This window comes from Fringilla coelebs (genome assembly GCF_963513975.1).
Source record: "Fringilla coelebs genome assembly, chromosome: 2".
Lineage (NCBI taxonomy): Eukaryota > Metazoa > Chordata > Aves > Passeriformes > Fringillidae > Fringilla > Fringilla coelebs.
Window position 1 is genome coordinate 62,263,766 of NC_140029.1, and position 26,437 is coordinate 62,290,202.

At 42.6% G+C, this 26,437-nt stretch overlaps 1 protein-coding gene across 1 annotated transcript in view; it reads left to right on the forward strand.

The window, feature by feature from the left end:
* The first annotated feature begins 2,368 nt into the window (after positions 1–2,368).
* Positions 2,369–26,437, forward strand: part of LRCH1 (leucine rich repeats and calponin homology domain containing 1) — a 157,454-nt gene continuing 133,385 nt past the window's right edge. Inside the window, exon 1 of the mRNA XM_084226599.1 lies at positions 2,369–2,814. Within this exon, the coding sequence (XP_084082725.1) occupies positions 2,721–2,814 (94 nt within the window). The 5' untranslated portion in view covers positions 2,369–2,720. The remainder of the gene's footprint in view (positions 2,815–26,437) is intronic.

Here is a 26,437-nt window from a genome sequence, read left to right on the forward strand (position 1 = left end):
ACACGTTAACAGAGGATTAATCCTTAAAAACAACAGCCTGTTGCATGTTCATACACCTCATACATTATGCATAAATTCCATTCAAACACAGGATTCTGTCTGGTCATCATCAGCTTCTTCCTCTGAATCCAAATGGAATCTTCATGGCTGAGCGAGGTGGGAAGAAGTTAGTTTCTTCTGATAAGAAGCAATAAATTGTCTTTCTCTGAAAGATTTAGGTGTCCTGTGGCTGCTATCTCACTGTGAGTCCATTCTTTAAAAAAAATATCTTACATAGCATAGTTTCTATTTTAACATTTTGTTATAACCTAAAACTATATTTAACATGCTACTTAAAAAAATTAATACAGCATAACTTTCTAACATAACACATACAATATTCATTTTAATATTTGCGAAAAGCCAATCATAAAATACGCAGTTTTCACACGGTATATGGAGGTTTTCATTGGGTAAAAACTTCTGTATGGAAAAGATGGCCATGCATTATGTGAAAAATGCATATTTTATGATTGGCTTTTCGCAAATATTAAAATGAATATTATATGTGTTGTGTTAGAAAGTAATGCTGTATTAATTCTCTTAAGTAGCATCTTAAATATAGTTTTGGGTTATAACAAAATGTTAAAATAGAAACGATGCTATGTAAGATACTTTTTTTAAAGAAAGGATTTGCAGTGGGCTAGCAGCCACAGGACACCTAAATCTTTCAGAGAAAAAGAATTTATTGCCCTCCTATCAGAAGGAAGGAACTTCTTCTCGCCTCGAAGGTGCTGTTAGGATTAGGAGGAAGAAGGTGATGATGACCAGACCGAATCCTTTATTTGAATGGAATTTATGCATCATGTATAAAGTGTATGAATATCCAACAAGTTTTTAAGGGTTAATCCTCTGTTAATACGTGTCCTTTTTCGGGCTTGTGCTGCCCAGAAAAGGGGACCCGGACGTCCGTAACTCTTTGTTTTTTGTTGTCTCATATTGTCCTAATTCAAGTTGTCCAAATTATTACTACTCTAACTGTATTGCTATTTCTATAACCATTTTATTACTATTAAACCTTTAAAATTTTAAAAATAAATGATTGGCGTTTTTCTCAATTAGAAGAGGCTGCCCAGGGAAGCGGTTAAGTCCCCATCCCTGGAGGTGTTTAAAAGGCGCGCGTAGGGGTGGCACTGAGGGACATGGTTTAAATGGTGGCCTTGGCAGTGCCGGGTTAATAGTTGGATGATCTCGGATGTCTTTTCCAACACGAACGATTCCACGATCCTCTGAGGTTTGCATTGTATCTCCCACGCTGGGTGGCCGGGGAGTAGCGCTGGGAGCTGTGGCAGGACGGCGGCTGACGAGGGCACGGCGCCACAGGCCACGGGCCACAGGCCACAGGCCGCGGGCGGGGCGGGGCGGGGCGGGGCGGGCGTGAGGCGGCCGTGGCGGGCAGTGCCCGGCAGGGGGCGGCAGAGCCCGCCCGCAGCGCCCACAGCGCCCACAGCGCCCACAGCGCGGGGCCTGCTCCGCGCAGCGCCCCGGTGCCCGCGCTGCTGCCCGGCGCTCCTGCCCAGCATTCCTGCCCAGCGTTCCTGCCCGGCATTCCTGCATTCCCGGCCCTCGCACCCGCGCGAGGGAAGCCCGCGGAACGCCCCGGGGCTGGCGATGCTCCCTCACGTCCCGCACGCCGCTCCCCAGGGAGAGGGGCTGGAGAAGGAAAGGGAGGCTCATAATGCCCGCGCTTCTTAAAGGCCAGCTAATAGTCTTTGTCCACTTCAGAAAAGAGGAGGAGGTACAAATGGATATTCGGTACTAATATTGTCAGACAGGGGAAGGGTAGATATACAAAAACTCATAAATAAGAGGATGAACAATGAGCCATTGTGCTGATAGTACTGGCAGGGGGGAAAGAAATGAGGTCGCCTGTCTCTCTTGCCCCACCTCACCTGGCACGGCTTGTTGGCTTTGTTGTCTGTCCTCAGCTAAAGCTGCCATTCACATATGAAAATGGGATGTTTGCAGGAAATGTTGCTCCCTCCAAAGTTGGACTGTTTATCTAGCCAAAATGTGTGGGAAATTCTGTTTTGGTCACAAGGATGCTAAACTACCTCATGATGTCAGCCTTATCAATATTGGGTTTTGAGGGGGAAAAAGCTCATGCAAAATTCAGATGGACTGAAGATGAACATCCGTAGGTAAATAACAGATAAATACTTTTCTGAGTATGAGCATGGTGTAATTAGGAAAAAAAAAAAAAAAACAACCAACTTGCAAAGTAAGAATAGTATTCTCCTGTCTTATGGAAGTTATAAGGACAAACTCAACAAGCAGCACTGAGATCCTCCAAGTCTGATGCCTTCCTTATGCTCAAGGCTTAAAAATAATGTACCTGCCCCCACAGGGAGACCCAGAATTCCTTATCTGGATTTCTAGTATGCCTCTTATTAATGGAAGCATCTCTGAAGCAGAGCATGTCTAGAATGCTCATATGCAGAGAGGACCCAAAGGAAAGAAGGCATAGCTGGTAGGAAACACTCATCTTCTTTCTGCAGTGCAATAATGAGTCTTGGTGTCCCTTTGGAGAAGTGTTTCCCTTTAAAAAAAAAAAAAAAAAAGTGGAATAAATGGAGAAATGCAGGTGGTGGCTGAGGATGTTGTCTGACTTGTCAAAGTGTAAACATCAATTTTAATATGTTCCTTTCCTCTTTAAATGCAGCGCCCAGAGTTGTCTGCTAATGTTCATCTTTATGCTGTTGTCCAACTCAACTGAGTATATCAACCAAGCTCAGGACCCTCTGCTGAAAAAAGACAGAGAAAATTTGGGTTCAGGTCAGTAGAAACTTAGATGCTGCTTAGACATAACATATCAGCCACTTTCTTGGGTTGTATGGGACCGTGGTTAATACAGCCCACCCTCCTTAAGGTAGCCACAAGTTCCAGTAGAAATGCAGTTCAAGCATCTGCCCTGGGGCAGTGTCATTTAACTTCTTCAAGGTAAGCCACACCTTGAATCCAAACAGTAAAAATCAGTATGAAAATATGTGGTGAAAGTTGTGCTATAGATCCAGCATATAAATTTGCCTTGGCTCAGACAGGCAGTGCCAAGGCCAGGGCTACAGTGGCATTTCCAGGCCAATCAGAAAATGGCCATCCTATGGTTGATGTCTGTTGTCTTATTCATATAAAAAGGTTAGCTGAGCTGAATAAAGTATTTAATAAGATCACTTACGTTGTGACTGGTAAAAAAAGGTGATTTATTTTACATATTCTGTGCGAAGTAAATCCATTAATCGTTTTTGGATTCACAGAGAGTAGACAGGGATAAAGACCAGTAAGTTTATCTCTGTGCCTGTCTCACCTATGAAAAATAATTCCGTATGCTGTCATTTGATTATTTAATCCAATATTTCTAGAATATTAGAAATTCAGGCTATTTCTCATGCAAGATTGTGCAGAATCCAGCATGTCTTTCTGTTTTTATTTAATGTAAATTTTTCGTTCTTTAGTTTCACTTCATTGCTTTGAGTTACACCTGTTTTCATCCCTGAGAAATCCAAAAACTGTAGGGTCTCCTTTAAGCATGCTAGGACTCTTTTTCAACATGTGGGTTTGATTTACATGCCAAATTCTACTTATTGAACTTAATTCCAGATAATTGGGACTGTGAATGAGGGAACTTTGTCTTTGCAGTCTCTGCAGGAAAGGTATTGCTTTGCTTCCAATAAGGTTTGCTTCCCATAAGATTAAACAGTCCATGGTGCATTATTTCCTAAATTCAGTGCACTGGTGTGTCCATGTTTCACTGGGCATAAACTGCTACTGCTGCCTGACAAGTGGTGTACAGCTCAGTATTAATGACCAAGGAGTTCCATATAAAATGGAATATCCAGGTCACAATATAGGAACATGATGGGAGAACAGGGCTGTGCTACAGTGAAAGAGTTCCTCAGCCACAAGTTTGCTTCCCAACACTGTGTCTGTCCCCTCCACTGAGCAATGCACCAGCTTCTGTGGCTGGACTGCAGAGGACTGGATTATTGACATAATTTAAGTTAAAGAATAATAGGAAAAAAAAAAGTTTATTTTTAAACTAAGATAGTTGAAATGATCCAGTTTGCAGCAGTCCCCAAAGCAGCTGCCTTGGCACAACTGAGGGGAGCATGAGCTGCAGCACGTGGCTGGGAAGGAAGGGGCTGAAACCAAGAGAGGAGCAGTTTTTCTAACCCATTTTCCACTGGCAGAGGTGGCTTTCCAAATCAAAAGCCTTAGCTTCTAAGGTGCCAGCTGTTTGCCCTGCACTGACACCTCTCAAGTCTTCCCCACAACCTTTGTTATAGTGAATTTGAGACTTGCTGAAGGGTGTGGCACTATCAGAACAAACCATGGCTGCCCTTTCTGGACGAGGAGTATTTTGAAGCAGGGATGAGAGAAAGGTGACCTGAGCTGCTGCATTCCTTTTATTCTCAGCTGTTGCAATGCCCTTCAGGGGGCTGCCAGCGGGGGCAGGGATGCAGCAGCTCCCTGCAGCTGAACAGAAATCATCAGAGAGCTGAGATTGTAGCTTGTGCACTGGTGACACTGGAGGCAGTCCAAGGGAGGAGAAAAAGGCCAAAGCCCTGTCTGTTCCTTGCCTCCTGTTTTCTGCTTGACACAATTGATTTTAAAATCTGGACAGGCCCAGGAAGCCTTTTGTTCACATTCCTTAACTTCAGGAAAAGCAACTCTGCTGTAATTGCACCACATGTTATCCTTCAGCCTCGCTTTTTCAGAGCTCAGGATGCTCTCACAGCATTGAAGGGAAGTGCCTGAACAGGGAATTACAAATAAAGAGGATCAAGCTATATGCTCTAAATCCTGAATGCTAACACTAAACACATTTTTCTTTAAATGGATCTCATCTGACTTCTGCCTGCAGGCACAGCTCCGAGGGTGAAATTAAGACATTAGGCAAGGTCTAGGATGCAACAATAAACTTTTCATTCCTATTAGTGGGAATCATGTGCTTAAGCTACCCTCCAAAGTCACCCATGGTAATTAAGGAACATACTTAGCCCATAATGGAGAGTTAATGGATTAAAGTGATGCCTTATTGCACAGTGGTTCAACTTTACAGGGCTGCTTTCATCCTAAAACTCTTGAAAATCCCAGGGCTCAGGCTTGTTGTTATTGGAATCAGTGCTGAAATTGTGATTGATCGTCCATCAGCCGAGCAGAGATCTCACTATGGCCAGCAGTTCTGAAGGGACCTCCCTTTAGGAATCTTCACTCCCTCAGCCCCATCAAAGCTCATGCCTGCATAAAGAGGGGCACTTTCATGCCAGTTCTTGTTCCACAGGCAGGTTACCTATTTTGCATTCATCAGCATAAAGCAGCCCTTAAAGAAGAGATTAAACCAGTTTTCTTCCCTTCTGGGTGAATCCCTTAATCCGTGGACTACAGCTATGCTCAGTTACTGCCCCCTTCAATCTTTTAGTCCATGCTGCAAAGTAGGACAGCTTCCTAGGGAAAAGCAGGCTCTTCCCACCGGGTGGGTGAAGAGATATGGGTCTGAACCTTCTGGCTCTGCTCCTGAAGGTCAGAGTGGCTGAGGGCCATTGTTGTCTGGGTTGTAGGGGCTTTGGCATCCCCATGTTCTGAAGCATGGGGATGAATGAATCCCTGAAGCATGTAGTGGCACAGCAGCCCATTTAATCCGATAAGGAATGAAGCTGATTCTGCTTGAAGCTATAATTAAAAAAAAAAACTGCATAAAAATTGGGCTGTTTTGTGGATTAAAAAGACAAAGCAACTGATTTTTTTAGGCTAATAAATCTAGATGTTCCAACCTTACCTGCATTTGAGCAAGTCTGTGAGAAGAAGACCTAAGTGGCAAACACTTGTTCTGTATTTATTATTCAGTCTATCTGTAACATTCATCTATGTATTCATTTTATAAAGCTCTGGGTTAATAACAAATTTGAAATTCTTCAATACTCCCTGAAGCCCTGAACCCATTCTAAAATGAGTGTAAATGAAACTTGATGGCTCATTTATCCTCACCATTATGTGCCTATTTTGATTTAGACTTAATTTGGAGACAATGTAACGATATGATAGGGGGATGCTCCATGATCTTGCTTTGATAGGTCAGAAAGCCCTTGTACAGTGATATGACCACAATAATAGCCAGAATTTATTAATAATGGAATTTGGTAAAGCTGAAATGGAACAGCCAGGTCTCGTTCTGGTTTTCTTAGTCTTCCAATAAAGTTTTTAATCAGTTAATTTATGCATTATCAGTTGAATCCTTTGAAGTCCACTAATCACAAATGGACATACAGTATATCCTCATCTACCAGTTTAATAAAGTGGCATTCCTCACTCCTAGTTTAAAAGTGTCTTTTACTATCCTTGTAGGAGAAATAGGATTCTCAGAAGGGATTTGCAAGCAGCTCTACTGATCTTTGCAATATTTCTTTCACCTTGTCTTTCATAATGAATTTTAAAAAAATCACATGTCCAGGGAAGAGGGTAATTTAGAACTTTAATAGATTGCTGCTGCTGCCATTCATGAAAAATTATACTCTGAAGCATGGATGGTACCACTGAATTCAATGGAGCAAATGATTGTGAGCAGCAAGATACTCCAGGGGAGTGTGGCAGACTTTACCCAGGGATTGTTGCTGCTTCAGGACAGAGACAGTGTTTAACTAGACAACACATACAGTCTCCATCTCAAACTGGCTACTCCAGGCACTGCTGTAATACATATTAATAGAAGTTTTGTTGAAAGGCCTTATTGCAATATTTAATTTGCTTTGGCCCAGCCACATGAAAGGACATCCAAGTAAGAACAAAGAGAACACACCATGGCCAGGGACAGAGTCAGCTAGTTAGGAGCAATCTGGGGCCAAAAGCTGAGGGCCCAGTAAACCAGTCTGGCATCTGATCTGCATGGCTCATTTGAAACAGACTGATAAAAACTACAGAGAGAAGACCAGAGAAATTCTAAAGAACTAAAACCCCCCCAAAAATTTAAATAAATTTTTAGCATCTCAAAAAGAAAATTAAGACACCAGAGCATTGCAATGCTTAGGTACCTTGATTCAGAGAAAATGCAGAAGTCTTTAGGATGGCAAGGCTCTACAGAAATGCTGTAATATGACTCATTTAAACTAACAAGTAAAGTTTAAAAATGAGGCAGATATTTTTACATGAGGGTCTCCCACTGAAGCAACAAGACATGGATGAAAGAGGTGAATGCCTCTTCAATGGCTTCTTTAAGTGAAGTCTAAAGCGGGAATTGTTTGTATTTTATGACACCTAAAAGTTTTTCCATTATGGTAAACTTTTATTTGTGTACTAAATGACACCTTGATGTATCACACTGTGTTATATTCAACAGCCTGACTTTTTCTAACTTGCTTGATTTAAGTTTGAAGTTCCTGCTGATTTTCCAGAGCACAGTTGTAGAACATCAGCTCAAATTTTCTGCTTTCCTTCATGCAGAATTTGAATTGGGAAGAACATGTAGTATTTTGCTAACCTTTCTGAGATTAAAACAAAAAAGGCTTTCCTTCAGAGAGACACTATGGAAGGAGGATGTTAAGAGGCAGAAAGATGATGAATTTTGTTGAGTTTTGTTGGAGGAGGCATTGAGCAATGTCCACAAGAGGAATGTTGATTTTCAAGGCTGCATAAGCTGTACTGTTGGGAGATGACTCAAATTTCGGTAACCCATCAGCCTGCTGTGGTCTCACAGATGGGCCATTTCCCGTAGGATCCAAATCATTAGCCTGGCTCCATAGCTAGTCTGCAGAGACAGTGAAGGACTCCCACCAGCCCCGACCTCTACAGTCATGCAGGACCCAAGCTCCAGCAATCACAGAGCAAGGAGTCCATAACTAAAGGTCCAGCTAAAAATATACCAGGAACCATGGGGACTGAGCAACTGAAGTGTGATGCTGTTAATAAAAAGCCTGATATATGTGTGCAGTACACACACTTAAAGCAACATTATGTAGGAGCAGGGAGGTCACTTTCCTATGAACTGTTCCTGCTAAGATCTTTACCATGCATTAAGATCCAAGAAAAGTTGGAGCAGGGCAGGTCCAGATGCACAGTCACAGGTCTGGGGATATGAAACAAGAGCCAGTCCAGTCAACATCATGTCGTTCATCATGGTCACAGTGGTCTTCAGTGTCATTGCTGCTGGGTGTTGATAACTTGTGTATTCTGTGGGTGTTACCATAATGCCTCTTCCTGCAATCTGTGGGGCTTCTCTGGCTAAAGGTGGTGCTGCAGCACAACCCTGCTCTTAGCAGGCATCTTCCAAAACCATGGCCCCACCCTCACCTCTGTGGTGGAGCCATGTAAGACTGCCCAGCTAAGGAAAGACCAGAGCAGGTTGTCATGCGCACAGTGCTATAACAGGCTGCAAATTATGAGGGCTATTAAAAATGAAAAGAAAAGCAAAAGGAAATTGTAAATCATACCAGTTCTACTTAAATCAATCCAAATAATTTTAGCAAGTGGAGAAAGACTGTGAGGATGATGTCAAAAGTGTAATATATTTGCTGTCCCTGGCTGAGGGGAAGCAACACACATAAAACATGTGTAATAGGTGGCTTGACAAAAATAAATCTTAGACACAAATCATGTTAATTGAGTTCCTTAGTGCAGAGCAGCCTTTCTGGCAGACACATGGATAGAATTTGTCTGTAATCATGAGGTTTCCCCCAGGCAACCCCTAAGTGCTCTGTACATTTTGTCACTGTGTTTTACAATAGTAGCAGCTTCTGGAGCCCCAATCACTTCACTACACGAAATTCAGTATTTCTGTATTTAGAGTGATCTGATCACCATCTATTCAAATAGCTTTCATTGAAACGTCTCCAGCTCTTTTGCTGGACTGAAATATAGAATTGAGTACCATGGTTGATGATAAAATTATTTCAGTTAGAGGTGTTTATAATTTACAAAAGCTGTTTATCTTTCAACTTGTGTATGTTTTGTTCCAGGGCTATACATATCACTGATTATACCAGCATTCATGCAGAGTCACAGATAAGCAAGACAGTAAGTGTTTTAGTTTGCATCGATACCCACAACCACAGAAAAGGTTGTGAAAGGTGTCGACTGCATCTGGATGGATTTAACACTCCAACAGAAACGAAATTTTCTGTGCATTTTAATTCTCATTTCCACTCAGGTGTTTTACTGGTAGCTTATAATACTAAAGGAGGCATGCCAGCATTAAAAGGATTTACATCTGCTTTGATTTTCATAACATGCTGGTAATGTATAGATCATGTCATATGAGGAAAACTGAGAAAAATTACAAGGAATACCACATCTTGACAGAACAGAATTACAAGAAATATTATAAATGAAATGAGATGAGGGGGCAGTGGGTACAGTATCAGTGAAATATGCTCTTTTATTAGATTTGGACTCTGAGCCTTTAACCTGCCCAAGCCAAAGGGCATTTATAAACATATGGGCAGGTATTAGCCATGAGGTGGAGAAATGCTTTTCTTGTACAGCACCACCAGAAACACCAGGTTGACAGATCTATTTACCATTGTGCCCAAAGGCAAAACGAGTTTCTTCTGCTTTGACTCACTTCAGATGGGCTGATTGCAGCCCTCAGTTTATGTAGTCATAACTCTGCTGAAGGAAACATGACTGCGTAAATGTACCTTGAGGACAGACCACAGATCATCATAAAAATGACCTAGTGAGATCACCTGGTCTGCAGAGCCACACAGGGCAGCCAAAAGCACACACAGAGTCCTCTTTCTCACAGCCTTCAAGACAGGACTGCCTCTCTAAGGAAAAGAGTCCCTGCAATAAGAAATTATGTTCTGTTCATATTGCCATTTTCTTTTCCTTTCCTGTTTAACAGGTTTGTGGCTTCTTGCCTAAGTCCTGAGTATGTATAATCCAACATTTTCTTGCTACTGATGCTTTGTCTCTGAACACAACAGGTCTAGCCCAGAGACAGGGCTGGCCTTGCCCCTTCTTTGGGAGCAGTGTCATCAATAGCTTTGGATAATGCAAGATGTTAACTTTGGAAGATGCCTCTCTAGAAGAAAAAAAAATCTTTTCTTCCAGCTGATCAAATTTCTCACATACAGCAAAGCAATTTGATTTTAAAAGCAGTTTAGCAACACTTACAGATATTTTCTCAATTCCAAGAGTTTTATAATTGTGGGAGAGATATCACTTTTGCTAACTTTAGACACATGAAAATATATAGGTATATATTCTATGATGATTATCTCATAGAGTTGCATTAAAAGGAATTAAAAATATCTTTTCTAGCTCTTAAAAAAAAACCCAGCCAAAATTCCTTCTTTATCTCTTTCAGTGTTAGGTAACGATTTTCCACTTGCACTTTAAAATTCTTAGATGCAGTTGACAAAGGGATATTATCAAAAGTTTAACATTTCTTTCACAATGTGTCACAAGATTTTTTTAATATGATAACATTGAAATTGAATGACCTAATGATGTATGTGCTGAAATTAACTGTGTCATGCATTTATGAGAGGTAAGTCACAAGACAGAATTGGTTGTTCCTCAGTAATAAGTACAGTTTTTATCTAAAGCACTTCTTAGTCAACAAAAAAAAAAGGCTTTTGTCGCATATCCAAATACTTGACTTCACATTTTAGTTTTAATCTCAATCAGACTAAGATGATTTCTCTGAAAAAAAACCAGTGACTTTCCGGGTACAGTAAGTTCTCCTGAGTAACTTCAATCTGATAGAAAGCTGGATACAGCATATTTTCATAAGACTTCTTATATACTGGGAGTCTCAGCACAGCAGCTTTAACATGTTTCAGGAGTCTTTTATTAAGATATAGACTAAACCGTCCTCTTTTCATTATCATAAGCCCCTTAGAACTCATGATGCCATTCCTACTTCAGATGCAGAGAAAATGCTGAATATTTTTCACAAGTGAACCTGTTAAAAACTGAATTATGTAAGGCTTCAAACTAAAGTAATTTCAGTCTTTTTGAGGAGAATTGCATTATCTGATTTCAAGACATGCAGGATACATTAGTTGTTATTGTCAATAACAACTAAGTAAATGTTGCCCTGGAACTCAGTAAATTGATTAGCTGCTGGAGGTATTTGACTGAATGCTTGAAAGACACATCCACAATTAAATGGAAAATCTCACCCCCATAAAATATCCCATAGCAGTCATGACTCACTCACAAGAGTTGACCACCTGTGCCATGAAGGACCTGCACTCGTCCACCCTCCCAGTGAGCCCTGCCCCAAAAGGACACCCAGATGTCTTGCCCCACCTTGGCTCCCTTCCCCTCTCCTTACTCTCAACCCCAAAATCTCCTAATTCCTGCCGTCTTTCATGGCAGTTTCTCATCAAAAGCATTAAAAGAGGTTGCAGCAGGAACCTCTTTGGTTGAACCTCTTTGGCAGGATGTGGGTGACCCAAAGCCACCGGATGCTGATGTGGGACCTTGAAGTGGCTGGCAGGTGTGCTTGCTCACCTCCTGTGCTGTGCTGCACCCTGAGTTGCAGCAATTGAACTCCCTTATCACTGCCCGACCAGACCTTAAAATAAAAAGAGAAGTAAGGCTCTTTTCATGTGCCTAAGCAGTCTAGGGTAGCACTTGTTATGCAGGCAGGTGCTGCATGCAGTCAGCTTCTGCCCTGGGTGAGCATGTTTTTCTCACAGGGGAGAAAAAAAAAGTTGTCAGTAAAATGCTGTTTCTAAACAAAGCTTGGCAGGGGTTTCAGGATAAGGTACAGTGCTGCACTTAATCTTTTTTCCAAAAGAACGGATTTGAAGTTAATGACCCCTGAAGCACATTTATTTGCTTTGTGGTAACAACCAAAACATCAATTTTTTTCTTTATTTGGGGACAAGAAGGAAGGTTTACAGCGCCAATTACTTCTACTTTGCTACTTGAAAGACCATTCTGTGTTTCATAGGAGAGTATTTGGAAGATATTCCTGCCTTAGGAAAAATACTTGGGACTGCAGGGGCAGGAAGTAACTACTGCAGATATTTTAGTAGAGTCTGTGGGTTGTTGGCATTGCTGCAAGCTCAGGTCTGTCTAGAGGCGAGGGCTGTGCAGTTTTCAGTATGACTTTGTCTTGATGTTGGCATGTGACCTGCCTGACGAAGCCAAAGCATGATAAGACTCGCAACGTGATTTAGCAGTGCAGGAAGAGGGAAAACAATGATTGTTTTTGAGAGTGTCAGGAAAAGAAATCCCATTCCAGTCAACTTTTTTTTTTTTTTAATTGTTTTCCAGAGTAATGAAATCTTTAAAAAAAGAGAAAAAAGAGAGAGCTTGTTCTCAGTGTGAATTTTTTCCTGTGGGTAATGATCTGGACAAGCATAAAACTGGATCAGTGGTTTCCACTGTTTCCAAGCCACGTTTGCCATTGCTGGATTTCTGCCAAACTTATCAACTTGCCTTGAAGTGGAAGAACTGTGGTAGATCTGACCTCTATAGCCCTGTCACTCCCAGCAGCAGTCACGCTGCAAACACAACTGTCTTGGCAACTACTCAGATACTTTTTACTGATCTACAGTTGCTGAGACATAGCTGAAAGCTGGGCCTCCAGTCTTTGCATCTGTCAGGGTGATTTAAAAATATACATAGTCAGAACCATGAACACTGAATTATGGGTACTCACAGAACCCAGTGAATAGTCAGAACAAAACTTTTATGTCTCTGTGTGCTGACAGATCTTGTCATTCAATGATCTTGGTGTGCACTGCTAAAATATTTTGAAGCTTTTGCACTAATACACTCCACTACAGTTCAGTGACATCTTGCTGAACCCAAAGCTTAGTTTTTCTACCCGGCACTGGTCATACTTGTTTCCAGCTGAGCTCTTTGGGCTCATGACCCCAGGAGAGATGGGCAATATCCACAAGAAAAAGCACTTGACAAAGACTAAGCTCAGCAGCAGTGTTATGTTACAAACATGTCATAAGATTGTGTGTCTAGATGTATGTCTGTCTGTCTAATATCTATAACTGCTAAAAGCACTGGAGGATAACAAGAGGTATATAACAACATATACAGCTGAACTTTGTAAGCATTTCCTTTGACGAAAACCAGTATAATTTTAGGACAAAAGAAAAGCAGTTTGGAAGAAATGTATGTTCCACCCCAGCGTTCAGATCGGTTCTGTCAGGGGTGTGTGACTCCCCCATGTGCCTTCTGTTTTGCTCATTCAATGAGGTTACCCAAAGAAAATGGTGCACACATCTTATATCATCTGAAATGTCAAACAGCCTTGGAAAAACAAAGAAAAGTTGTCTTTATACTTCCTCCCTGATGGCCTTTTCATAGCTCCAGCAATCTATACAAACTCCCCTTGCAGAGGACCTTATCTTGTGTGTGTCATGGACTTCATATACAGAGCAAAGCCAGGTTCCCATTGCTCTCAAAGCAGAACATTGTTCTTGTCCCAGTATTGGATTCATAGCTCTTCAAACAGACACAGAGCTTCCTATAAACCTTTGAAGTCATGATATGAAACATAATGCTGGCAGCAAAAGCCACAATGTGGGAAGCAGAACTGAGGGACAGAGACACCCAGCTCTTCTGTTTAACAAATAGCTCACTTCCTTTTAGCAGTAGAGTTACCTCCTGCAGGCAAAGCCATAAATCATGCTGCCCAGCAGTCACCAAGTTGAGAAAGTCATCCCTGAATTTAGAAACTGAGTGTCAAGTTATACCACCTATTGCTCTCTGACTTATTCATTATGCTTGAATCTGTGGAATTTGCGGTATTCTAGCCCAGCTCATAAAAATAATGTCCTGGATGATGAAAGGTGTACTTTGATCTGCAGACCTCTTTCTTTGTCTTGAGGCACCAGCCTCAAACACCTCAAGGACATCTGGTAATTAGACTGAAATGAGTCTGCTCTGCTGAGCAGAGCTACATGCATGACAACAAGCAACCCTCAAGCCAGTTTGTGTAGTAACACGTTGGTCAGTTTTTCACTTCTCCTAAGCACGGTGAGGCCTCTCAGATATTGAAAGACATCTTATCTCCACCTGGCCTGTCTGAAAGGGAACATTTTGTCTCAGGATTTTATGAAGCATCTTCTGTTTAGTCCTGACTCAAAACTCCAGTTACTCTGATAGGAAATGACTCTCCAGCAAATCTTGGAAAACCATTTTCCCTGGGGACAGACTCACCTCAGACTATTCTCTTTCCCATGAAAGACCTTGGTAGCACTCAGGCAAAGATTTCTGCTGATTTTCCGCTTGGTCTGGTGGAGAAAGCTTGAACTTTGGCAAACCCTTAACACGGACCAGGGTGTGCAGATGCTCTGAGAATTCTCTGTCTTAGCAGCTCCACTTGGTGTCCTGGTAGCCTGTTACATGGTGATGGGAAAGATATGATCTTTCTAGTAAGCGTCCTGATATTGCCTGACAGGGGTAACTAGGATTTGTAGATACCTTGATACGAGCCTTCCTTTGCATGTGAGTGCTTGCTGCTAAGCCTGATGCACACAGAGTGTGCTTGGACTAGGTGTGAGGAAGCACACCAGGTTTTTCTGGCTTGGCCAGCTCACCTAGAGTTCAGGTTTACCAAAAACACACTAGGCTTTGCTGCAACTTGTTACAATTCCAGTGTCTGCCAATGATGGCCTGAAGAGTACCTAGTCCTCAGGAAGACCTGAACTGGGGACCTGTTAAAGAGAGGAGGCTTGCTCTGTGGAAACGGTGAAGGAAAGAACTCAAACTATGTGAGATTCTCACAGTATTTAATGCTGCAAGTGTTAATGAGACTTGTGGTGTAGCTGTGCAGGGCAAGAGCAGGGAGGTGGAGAGTTGCATTACCAGTAAGTTCCCAGAGGTGCAACATTAATGAGTTTGAGAACTTGAATTAGGAAATAAGACCAAAGCTCAGAAGAAAACAAGAAGTAGAATTCGTTGTCTATAATTTGGTTTGGGGTTTTTTTTTGTTGTTGTTGGTTTTGTTTGGTTGGGTTTTGGTTTGGTTTTTTTTGTTTGGTTTTTTTTTTTTTTTTTTTTTTTTTTGTGTGTGCACAAGCTAAAAAGAAAGTGCCATCTGGGATCTCAGAGACTGAAATATCTTGAATATTCATATGGCATTATATGGTATTATGGAAGGGTATCCATAGCCAAGCATGTGGCCATCAGTGCCGCAGTGAATGAGTAGGGCATATAGGTCACATAAAGAGGTGAATATCAGGGAAATTTCATATCATCTGGAGTTCCTAAAGAGATCAGAGGACAGCAAGGGGAAAAGATTGAGATCACAGGCTAGGTAAAAGATCAAGATCAAACAGCACATCATTTTGATGCAGAGACAGTTACAGACACTGAAGTACTCAGTAGAGAAACAGCTACAGGTTAGTACAGATCAGTCACCAAACCTGATGGATTTCCAGTTATTTGCTCCCTCTGTCTAAGGTTTGCTGGGTACCAGTGAGTGGTGCTTTAGACACAAGGATGTGTAGCATTAAGGCACAAATGCTACACATCCTTGTGTCTAAATGACGCAAGGATGTGTAGCATTTGTGCCTAAATGCTACACATTTGCTACAAATTTGTAGCATATTATCAGGTCTCTTTTACTAAGGTTTACATCACTTTCTGACTTTGCCCCCAACTGTTATGGGTGCCACAGAGGGGAGAGTTTTGCTGTGAAGGAAATCTTGGAGTTAAACCCAGGGTAAACACATGACTTGAATATGCAGAGTATTCCTGTTAGGTTTACAAGCTATTTATTTGACTCTTTCGTGGATTAAATAAGGTGGTTTTGACCAGCCAGTGTGGCAATCCATTAATTTAATCCTATTCATTTTGGTATGAGCATATCTGTATGCATGCATTTACACTCCACTGAGCAGTGACTTGGTTGTGGTTTAAGCCCCACATAGCCGCTCGCTCACTCCATCACTAGTGGGATCAGGGAGAGAATCAGAAGGGTAAAAGCTGGAGAACTCATGGATTGAGATAAAGAGCATTTGATGGGGAAAGTAAAAGCTGCACACAAAAGTAAAACAAATCATTCATTAGTTCACTGCTCCCCCTGGGCAGGCAGGTGTTCAGCCATCTTCAGGAGAGCAGGACCCCATCGTGTGTAATGGGTACTTAGGAAGACAAGCACCATTGCTCCAAATGTCCTCCACTTCCTCCTTCTTCCCCCACTTTATATATTGGGCATGGTGTTGCATGGTCTGGAGTCTCCCTTTGGTCAGTTTGGGTCACCTGTCCTGGCTGTGTCTCCTCCCATGCACCCTGAGCCTCCTTGCCAGAATGGCAGTACAAAAGGGAGAAAACTGGGTCTGTGTAAACTCTGCTCAGCAATAACAAAAACATTTCTGTAGTATTAACCTTGTGTCCAGCACAAATCCAAAACACAGCCTCATACCAGCTACTGTGAAGAAAATTACCCCAGCCGAAATCAGCACAGACTTGAACTCCTGCTGGATCCTGGTTACTTGACTCACATTGGTCCACACACAGATGATAAGTACAAGACTGACTGCTGGAATGCAACAATTTAATGTATGAGCAGTTAGATAGTATTGAGAAAGAGGTAAAAGGCCTGATGGATATAGGCAGGTTTTCTCTAATGACATATTTAATGCTTAGAGGGGAAATTATCATAAAATTTGAGATACCTGAATCTGATGAATGAAACAACATAGGAGCAGTTTATACACATACACACATATATAGACACATACACACAGAGGTCTTATGTTTTTGGGAGTTTATATATGTGTATGTCTCTACATGTATATGTACATATATGTATGTGTACTTGCTCTGCTGATGCATTTAGGCTCATGAGCAAGCACAGCTACTGCATTGGCCCACCCTTGCTGGAATGGGAAGGGCTGGTGGACTGACCTACAGTGGCCTGGTACTCCAATGGCACAATTTCCACCCCATGTGAGAGTGAAATTACTCATTCTCTAAAAACATGCAAATCTTGACACTGAATAAATGGGAAATAAGGTTACCTAGGTCAAGCGGTGAGTACTTATGTCTGCTTTGGATTTGTCTACATTTAGTCAGATGACAGAGAAGTTTGTGGTATTCCCTAAACCATCACTGCCTTTCTGCAGGGATGTGTCTTGAGAGAACAGCTGGAGCAGAGCATTATTGTTTGGGGGTGCACAACAGATAAAGCCACCCTGACCATTTAATCTCTGCACCCACAGAATTACATCATTTTAGCCAGAAGTGCAATATTTAACGTTTGATTTTATTCTTCTTTCATGTACATAATCCACTGGTAGACAGACTCTTCTAATCCTCTTGTCAGTGAGGGCTTTGTAGGGTTTATGTTCTCTAAGATGATATATCCTAGCAACATCAGACTTAAACTAGCTGCAGTGAAAGAGGGAAGCTGCAGGAATGTCCAAGTTACTGGGTATTCACCATAATTTGATTAATACAGCTGCTTGCAGTGATGTTTCCAACAGTTCAGTGGCCCAAAGAGGTATCCTGACAGTGGCACAAAGTATAGGCCATTTCTTACAGTCATATTCTCAGAGCCCCAGAATCCTCTTTGATGTTATGCTTACTGGTAGAGACACTGTGACATGGTTACACAGGTAGCTCTCAAACCTGGAGGGATGGAATGCGAGTAGCTCATGCAGAGAAATGGCACTGCTTCTATGTCTCTAAAGGAAAGGGGGTGCTTCACTCTCCCATGCTGATTGCTGGATGTCTCTTAGCATGTGAGCTCAAAGGAAGTTTTTATTTTAATAACAGCACTTTTTCCCATTTTTTGTTTTTCTTGATCTGTTTTTTTTTAACTTATGGAAAATTGTCTGAAAAGGGAAAACCAGAGTCCTGCTACAAGAGCCATGTCTGATGTGAGGTAGCAGCTGGGGCACCACTTTGATCTACAATAATACAATGGATTAGAACCTGCATATGTTCCTGTGTGATACTGGAAGACGTCAGTGAAGAACAAAGTGCATAAAAATCTCCCCTTTTTAAACAAACAAACAAACAACTAGAAAATCCACCAGAGAAAGTTTCTTTTCATTGATGTTGAAGACACCTTGTTGGACTGCAATTTTGATGGACAGTTCCTTTCCCAGTGCCTCTTAGCACTAGGCTGTATTTTGCCTTTATGTCCTGAACTTTTGTGAGAAAAAGCTTTCATCCTACCACAAATGATTTAAATCTTCTTTCCCCCTCCAGCCCAAGCTTATTAATCTCACTCAGTTTGCAAACAGACTGTGTAACTCAGCTGCTTCCTTTAATGCCAGCCCAGATTTAGAGTGTCACACTTTCTGGTGTGACATTTGGTCCTGTTCACTGCTCACCCCCAAGTACTGCTCTAAAAAATCTGTGTCATACTCCTGGTGTCCTGTGCATCCTTTCTTCTGGGTGTTGCCTGCCCTCCCTTATGCCCAGGACAGTGTAAGAGGGAGTTTCCCCTCCCTTACCCAAAGAGTTTCAATGTGCTCCAGTTTGCCCTCCAGTTCTGGCCATCCTCCCACTAATGCTGGTGACTCTACTGGCCTTTCTCCTACTTTCTTTCTTTCCCTGCTCCCTGACATTGTTTTTAATTCACTTGCAGTCTGTAAAAATGATGCTGACATTAACTGGGGCTGTGGCCAGGGTTGAGATAAGTCAGAAGCATCTGTCTGCTGGGAGGCAATAACTCCACTACCCATGAGCTGCTTTGAAGTTGATAATTAGGGTCAGTGAGTATCATGTCACACAACATTAGTCCTCTACTCTTTCCTAGCTCTGTGATTCCTCCCTAAATCAATTGCCAATGGTTGCCTTTAAGACACCACACAATTCTGGAACTGGCTGACTGCTTCAGCATCCTTAAAAGGCTGCATCGAGGAAGACACTTGTCCTCTAGTTGAACAAAAAGATTTGATTTGCTTTGTGGGGAAGAAAGGGTTTCAGCTGAAAAATAAAACAAAAGTTCAAACCATTGAAGAATGGTTACTTGCTTATCAAAAGATATTTCCCAGAGGTCTCTAGGACATGCAGGCTGAGTGTGCACAACATTCCCTGAACAAATGCTCCAATCTGATATCTTCTTATGGTGATTCTAAAGGAGAGAAGAAATCAAATAGAAATACAAATAAAGTAATTTAAAGGAAATGGCCATATGACAAGTTCACCAGATTATTGTAATTCTACTTAAGCATATGATTAACTCCCAATTTTCAAATACTAGGGATCTGTGCATACATTGATATAGTCAGGCCACACTTAGGGCACATGAAAAGAATATAGAATGGCATTTGGGTCAACAGCATAAAAAAATTATTCCTGTAATCAGTCTGTTAATTACTTGCTCTTTATCAGAAAATTCTTATTAAATTTATCATGCTAATTTATTACTACCATGACAATATTTGGCATTTTGCCATTACTTGGAATTTGATTCTGAGAAAATCTGAACTTTTAATAAAAAGATAATTTTAAAAGGCTTGAATCATTGCATAAGATGACATGAATGTGCAAATTATATAGGCCTTAAAGGCTCAGAAACCAGCCGGCAAATTGAAAGAACCTACCATTTATTAAAATAAAATGAAAAACCAAACAAAGAAAAACCTTTCATGATTTTCAAGGCATTTTCCTGCTGCTCAAGGATCTGATGTTGTTCAAAACCCTGATCCTGACAATGTTGCTAAACTCAAAAAACTTCTCAGAAGTGGAAACCTGCTGCTGTACCCTTTAATTCATCTGGGCAACATGTTTTGTCCAGAAGTGTCCCAATTCCTTGTGACTTCATTACACTTTTCTCGATTCCTCCCCTCTTGCTCCCTTCTCTTTTCTGGTGGAACTAGATTCTGAGCACTTGCTCTGCTCCTAAGCCCTTCCTATTTGCTTTGCACTTGCTCATTTGTTTCTACCATTGTTTGCTTGGACTTCTCCTTAGGTTGTAGCTGCAAAGAAACAGCCAGTTGCAGAATTATGCTAAGGCAACCCAAAAGAGGAAGGCATGTCACCAGCCCAGAGACCCAGGGGAGCTGCTGTGGCATTGCAGCAATCCCCAGTGCCTTTACCAGCTTCTCCTTCCCTGCTACAGCAGATGACATCCTCTCCTTCGGCTCTTTGCTCCATTACCTGCCCCGTTGGGCCCCAGGAGCAGGTGGCAGCCCCCTCCTGGCCCCATCAGGCTGCTGGAGGTGTTGGAGTGTCAGGGAGAAGGGCTAGGGCATTGAAGACTTGCAGGTGGCATTGGGGCAGCTGTCTTTCTCAGGCTGTGTTTCTGCATCCACACTTGTTACAGTTTACATCATTTATAGTCTCTTCCTGCACAGCCACGGCTGCTTTCCCAGGCCCACCCCCTTGCCCCTCCAGCTGGAAGTGCCATCTCCCTGGCTCCTAAGCTTTCATGGCTGATTCCTGTTCGATGACAGTACTAAAGGCAGATGCTTAGATGCATAGTAGGATATTTGCAGGCAACTAATGTAAGACACTTGTAAATATTTGTCTTGACTTTCTCAAGGAGTGACTTTGGCCATATCAAAGTCTCTTTCTATAACCCATCAAACTGCGCTAGCAAAAATGTGTTTGGAGAATTGGAAAGAGGTGCTGGCTCTGTGTGACAAGCTCTCTCACCCTCAGTGCTGCTGGAATTAGGATTTGATAGATGCTGTGAATCTAATTGCTATGACACTGGCTTCTTAAAGTCTTTGTTGCAAGTTTTATAGCAGTGCTCCTGCCAGCATAGGCTTATCACCAAAATGTTGCTTTCCTCTGATTTTCTGCCTCTCAAAGGAGGGTAAGAATGTCCTGCTGTGAGTGGGAGCAGGCATGAAAAAACCCAGATTACTTCCTGAAATGAGATTTGAAGACAAAAACAGATCTGACTACTCATTCTGGTGGAGATTTCCACAAGTAAGCACACAGAGGGTGCTTTGTAAGGCCAAGGTGAAGGTAACCTTAAGGGGATACTGTTTGAAAGCACATCCCAACTGCTCCAGACGAAGTGTTCAGTTCAGATAAATTGCACTAATGCAGCAATCAACAATAAGGGTGTTTGGAAATGCATGATCATCTTTTAGTCATATAGAAGTCAAATGATCTTTCAATTTCAGCACTTGAAAAACATCTGAATTACTCCCTGATGTATCCAGTGAGGGACACTGGAGATCTAAAAAAAGAGACATTTAATAAATGCTTCTATGCTCATTACCCATTAAGGCAAAAATTGTTTGATCATCTCTACAAACCTCTGCCTGAGATGGACTGTTGTTGTCTGTGCCCTCAGCTCAGCCCTCCCTGAGGGTCTCCCAGCCCCCCACGGTCTCTCTACTGCAGCTGCCAGCACTGAGCAGCCCTACCTGTTTAACCCAGGCATGGAAGACCTTCTATATTTCTACTTCAGTTCACCTGTAGTGTGCTAGTTTTTCTTTCCCATGTCAGGCTTAGCCAATGATCCTCACACCAGGAGGAACCTGCCTTCAGTGGTGGGAGTTTTCTGCCTGGGTATTGAGCAGAGTACTTTGAAATCTCTGGGAGTTTAAGGCATCAACCAACTACAGTGTTATTTTCTAACTCAAATGCATGAAAGGAACTAAAATATCATCTCTCTCTGCACTGCAGATCTATTTAATATTCCTCCCTTATCTGCAAGCAGAAGTTCTACTGACATTAACTGGAGCTTTATATTCAAAATACAGTAAACAGCAAAGTCCTCAATGCAAACAGAATAGATAAACAAAGATGTATCAAACATGAGAGGAAAAACTTGGATGCTGGGCACCCAGGGGTCACCACTGAAAAATTTGGAAGGGATATTTCTATGCATTGTTTCCTTTCTGTGACTAGGGTTTGCAGTGCCATATGGATAAATTCATTTAAGTTAATTTGAATGTCTTGTTCATCCAGACATAACAGAGCATCACATAATGTCTTGTGGATAGACACATGAGCTTATCCTAATAGAAGGTCCCCGTAGATGAATGCATGCCTGACACTCAAAAGACCAGCCTGTGTGATTTTGCCTGCATTGACCCAAGGTCTAGTCAAATATGCACATATGTGAGGAAGGATGTCAGGTCATGTTAGTGTGCATCATGCACCCCAGCACACAACCAGGATGACTGTTGGATGTAAAAATAGGAGGAAAACATGAATCTGCTTGTGAGCAAGTGAATCAGGAACTGTGAGGGGGGTGGGGAAGAAGCCAGTGTGTCATGTAGGGACTGCTTTGGAGACCTGTAGCTCCTCTGGAGGAGGGTCTTTGAGGCATTTGTGGGCTCCTGGAGAATGTGGAGCACTTCTGATATGTTGAAACAAACTCCTCTGCACAAAATGCAGATGGGCTGTGTGTGTGTCTTTGCAAAATATGATAAGAGGTGTTCTGGTAGGTTCATCAGCAGGAGCACAAAAACCCCATCCCTTAAATGGCAATCCTGGCCTCCTCTCTCACCCCAAGCTGGAAGGAGCATATGTGCTGGGTAGGGTGAGGAGGAATTATGTTTACTGTGGTAACAGATTGCCAGAGAGTTATTTGCTCTTTCTGTTCACCAACTCTCAGACTTCACCCTTGAAATCCAGCAGCCATTCCTGTCAGTCTACATGATGGAGAACCGCCATCTTATTGTACAGATGCAGCCTGCACATACTGGAGCTATTTTTGAGATGTCATGCCCTTCCCTGGGATGGAGAAATTGTGGTAATGTATCTCCACCCATTTTCAGTGCATGTTTCACTCTGATTAAATAGGCAATTTTTACCTTCATCCTTTTGGTGAAGGACCTACGCTGTGATTCCTGTGGGATGACACCTGCAGAGCTGATCTCTTCTGACAAATGAGCAGCGCTGCAGTCACGCTGGGTTTTTCTCCAAGAAAATTGCCTGGAAGCCTTCCAGTATCTCTTAATCCCGCCTTCTATCCCAGCAGCCAGTACAGCCCTAATCTGATCAAGTTCTGCAACTATGGGGCAACGATGACATGCTTGGGGCGCTCATGTTCTTGTCCAGGAAACCCCATGATTGCTAAAGGGTCTGTCCTTCTTTATTTGAAAAAAAAAAATGAGAGAGAGAAGAGGGAGAGAAGGACAACCTTTCTTTTTCTCTGTTAGTTTCATAAGATTGCTCCCATGCCCCCAGGGTGAAGAAAGAACCTTTTTTTCTGGGATAAGAAAGTATGCAGGAATGTTCTTCAGAGGGACATGAAGAGTTAGGGCTTCCCTAGCCTGACCAGTCTGGTTCAGCCTGTGCTAGATAAATGTTTGCTTTGAAATGGGTGGAAAGTTATGGAAAAATCCCACTTCCTATGGGGAAAACTCCCATCAGCTTCAGATGGAATTTTGCTTAAATGTAACCACCAGGATATGGCCCAAAGAAGATGAAAGCTATATGCAAAGGAATTGCATAGCAGTGGTGAGACCCAGAGTGGCTGTCTCTGCCCTGTGACAGACAGATGCAGCCTCTACCCAGCAGGATGTGAGGATCCACAGTTTGCTGGCCCATGTGACAGATCGTGCTACAGCACCTGCTGCGATTGTTGTGCTTCTGATGGGAATGTAACAAAACTGGAAGAGCCAGATCAAAATCTGCCAGCACCAGGGAGCTATGAGCCTCTGTGTGCATGCAGTACAGGAGAAACAGCTCAGGAGGGAGTGTACAGTTGATGGAGGATAAGGGCAGGGGGAGCAGGGAGCCTTTATTTCAGTGACTACCCTAAGGGCAGCCATGGCCTCTGTGATGCTCAAAGTGTGAGCTCTGAGCTGCACAAGCTCAGGAAAACTGCACGGAGGTATTCACTGTGGCAAAGGACTGAGAGGGTGCTCAAGACCCTGGCATCACCCCACTAAGTCAGTACCCTGCCCCTGTGGCATGGACCATGTCTGAAAGGCTGGCTCTGAAACGTTTCCAGGGAGGACTGCGTCCCCCACCCCTTGCCACTAGAAAGCTGAACTCTCAGTACATACAAGCCATGCATCATCAGCGAAGACCTCAGCTTTTCCTATAATTTACCAGTTATTTCTGTAAAAGGCACCTTTTCTGCCTGATCCAAGACCACACAGTGCCGGTGCTCACTGGAGAAGAGAAAATGTTCAAATAGCCCTGGGGATCACTCAGTATCAAACACCTTTTTCTCCTTCTCAGGAAAGGCCCTTTCCACAGCTTTCCACCACCCTGCTCTCTTCCTTGGCTAGCTCTAGTGGGGGAGGAAGTGCTGTTCCCCAAGCTTTGCCTTGGGGAGAACAGAAACCCACTGGAAACACAAGGAAATCTCCCCTCCGACCTGTCATTTTTGATCCTCACTACTCCTCCTTCATCACCTCATTTGGGAAGAAGGAGAGGAACTGAAAACACCTCTTAGATACTTTCCTCAGTTTGCAAGGATGAGCAGCTGGCTGAGAGTCATTTGCTCTTTCTCCCTTCACCACCTGTGGAGCAGAGAGTGCAAAGCCCCAGGAGCTGTGGGTATGAGCTGGGTGGTGCAGGATTGACAGGATGTAGGGTTCTTGTTGGGGTAAAAATACTGTGGAGTTGCTGGGCATGTGGGTGCCCCCACTGGGGCTGGGGCTTGGGGAGGGTTTGTCAATCAGAGAGGATCTTGAGACCAGTGTTATCAGGTGACAGGAAAATCAGGCTCTTTTTGGGCTTTGTGAATTTCCTAATGGGCTGTTAAAATTAATTAGCAGGTGGAAGAGTGAACCAAAATAGGGACAGCAATATACCAAGCCCTTAATACATGTACACACATGCGTTTTTCTAAGCCATTTTAGGAACAGCCTGGCAGTGCCTGGGTCTTCAAACCCATCTCACCTCTATTCTCATTTCTCATTTATAAGTGACCCTGAATAAATATGTTGAACCTAACCTAACAGGCAAAGACAAGACGTTTACTTGCAATTTCATCAATACACTTCTTAAGATAGGCAATATAAAGGAGCAGTGGAGGGCATAATCTGGAAAGGGGGTGATAACAGATGCCCTTGAAAGATGAAAACCATGTTGTGAGTGACTGTTGAAAACACAGCTGGTTCTCACTAGACATCAGTAGGTGCTGAAGAGGCAGAATCCAGCAAAATAAAAAACTGTGGAGGATGAAGTGATGTAGGAGTACAAGAATGGTGAGGTGGGATAGGTGGAAGCTATCAATAAATACTTGGACCTTTCTGGTGGGCAGCAGGTATAAGGAAGCTGTTTCAGGATGTCTTCCATGTTCTTTCCCTGGTCAATATTTTTCCCTATATGCAAGCAGGAAAAATGCGAAGCTCTGGCTACCGTGCTAGGCAGAGCTAAAGGGATGGTGAGAGACAGACACAGAGAGAATTAGGACGAAGCAGATGGTAGCATATAAAATTATCTATCATCTGTGTCTTAGAAATATCTTATTTTCTCCTTTGCTTATAGAGATGCCATTTCAGATATAGACATCTCCCCATAAGTGTCAGGCTAGATGGCATTGATTTGTCCCCAGTCTATTGCACATTCCCAGGGGAAGAGGCCCTAGTTTTGCAGCAGAGAGCCATCAAAAGCTTCTGTCTTGCTTTTGGTGTAAAGAGAGACTTCTGTTTACTTCTGTGTCCCTGCCATCTCTCGACAGATGGCTTGTTTGCTTGTACATTCACTTCCAATCAATCCTCTTTCAAATGAAGTGTGTCAGGCTTTAATAGCAAAAGCCTATTTATGATATTTTTTAAGGTACTAAGGCTACTTTTGTCTGAATTGTGTTAGAGAACAATCTTATAGGTAGTTTATCTGTCTAGCATATGCACAAGGCTGAGAAAGTGGAGAGCAAGTGTGATGAGGAGAATCGTCACTGGGAGTCCAATTCAGTGAAGGACCTGAAGTACTCTGCCAGGTTTTAAAGAAATCAGCATCTCATTACGTTTAACATGCAAGGCTGCCCTGCAAGCTCATGCCAGCAGCAGTGAAAGGAGGACTTCCCAACCCAGCTGCTCACAGGGCTGGGAAGACATCCCCACTCCAGAATGGTGGGGGTTCTTCAGCCCCTGTTCAGCACAGCCAAAATGCATTGGTTGCTGCTGCTGCTCATGTAGAGATGCAGCACTTCAGTCAGCCAAGGAAATACGGACATTGCAGACAGCCTCTTGTATAGGCTGGGAACCTCCCAGGATGAGTTGGAATTGACCAGTTGTCTCCAGCATTGCTGCTCTGGATTTGGGTTACAAAGGCCAGTTTTAGACATCTGTGACTGCTCTGGATCTGTCACTTGGATACATGATGATGCAATATGAGATAGCTCAACCTTTATATGCAGTATCTAGTCTCTATCAGGGGCCCAATTTCCACTTTCTGTGGGCTTGCTAAGAAGAATATGTTTCTGCAGTAGCTTGCAAAATTTAGGGGGTTTCAACAAGCACATCTTAATTTCCTAAGATTAGATATTAGATGTGTCGTTTTGCCACTGATGAATGTAAATAAAGACCCAAATCTTTGAGCTATAGGCCATATGCAGCTAACAGTAGGGAAAAAAAGAGAGCTCTTGAGGAGTGAACTT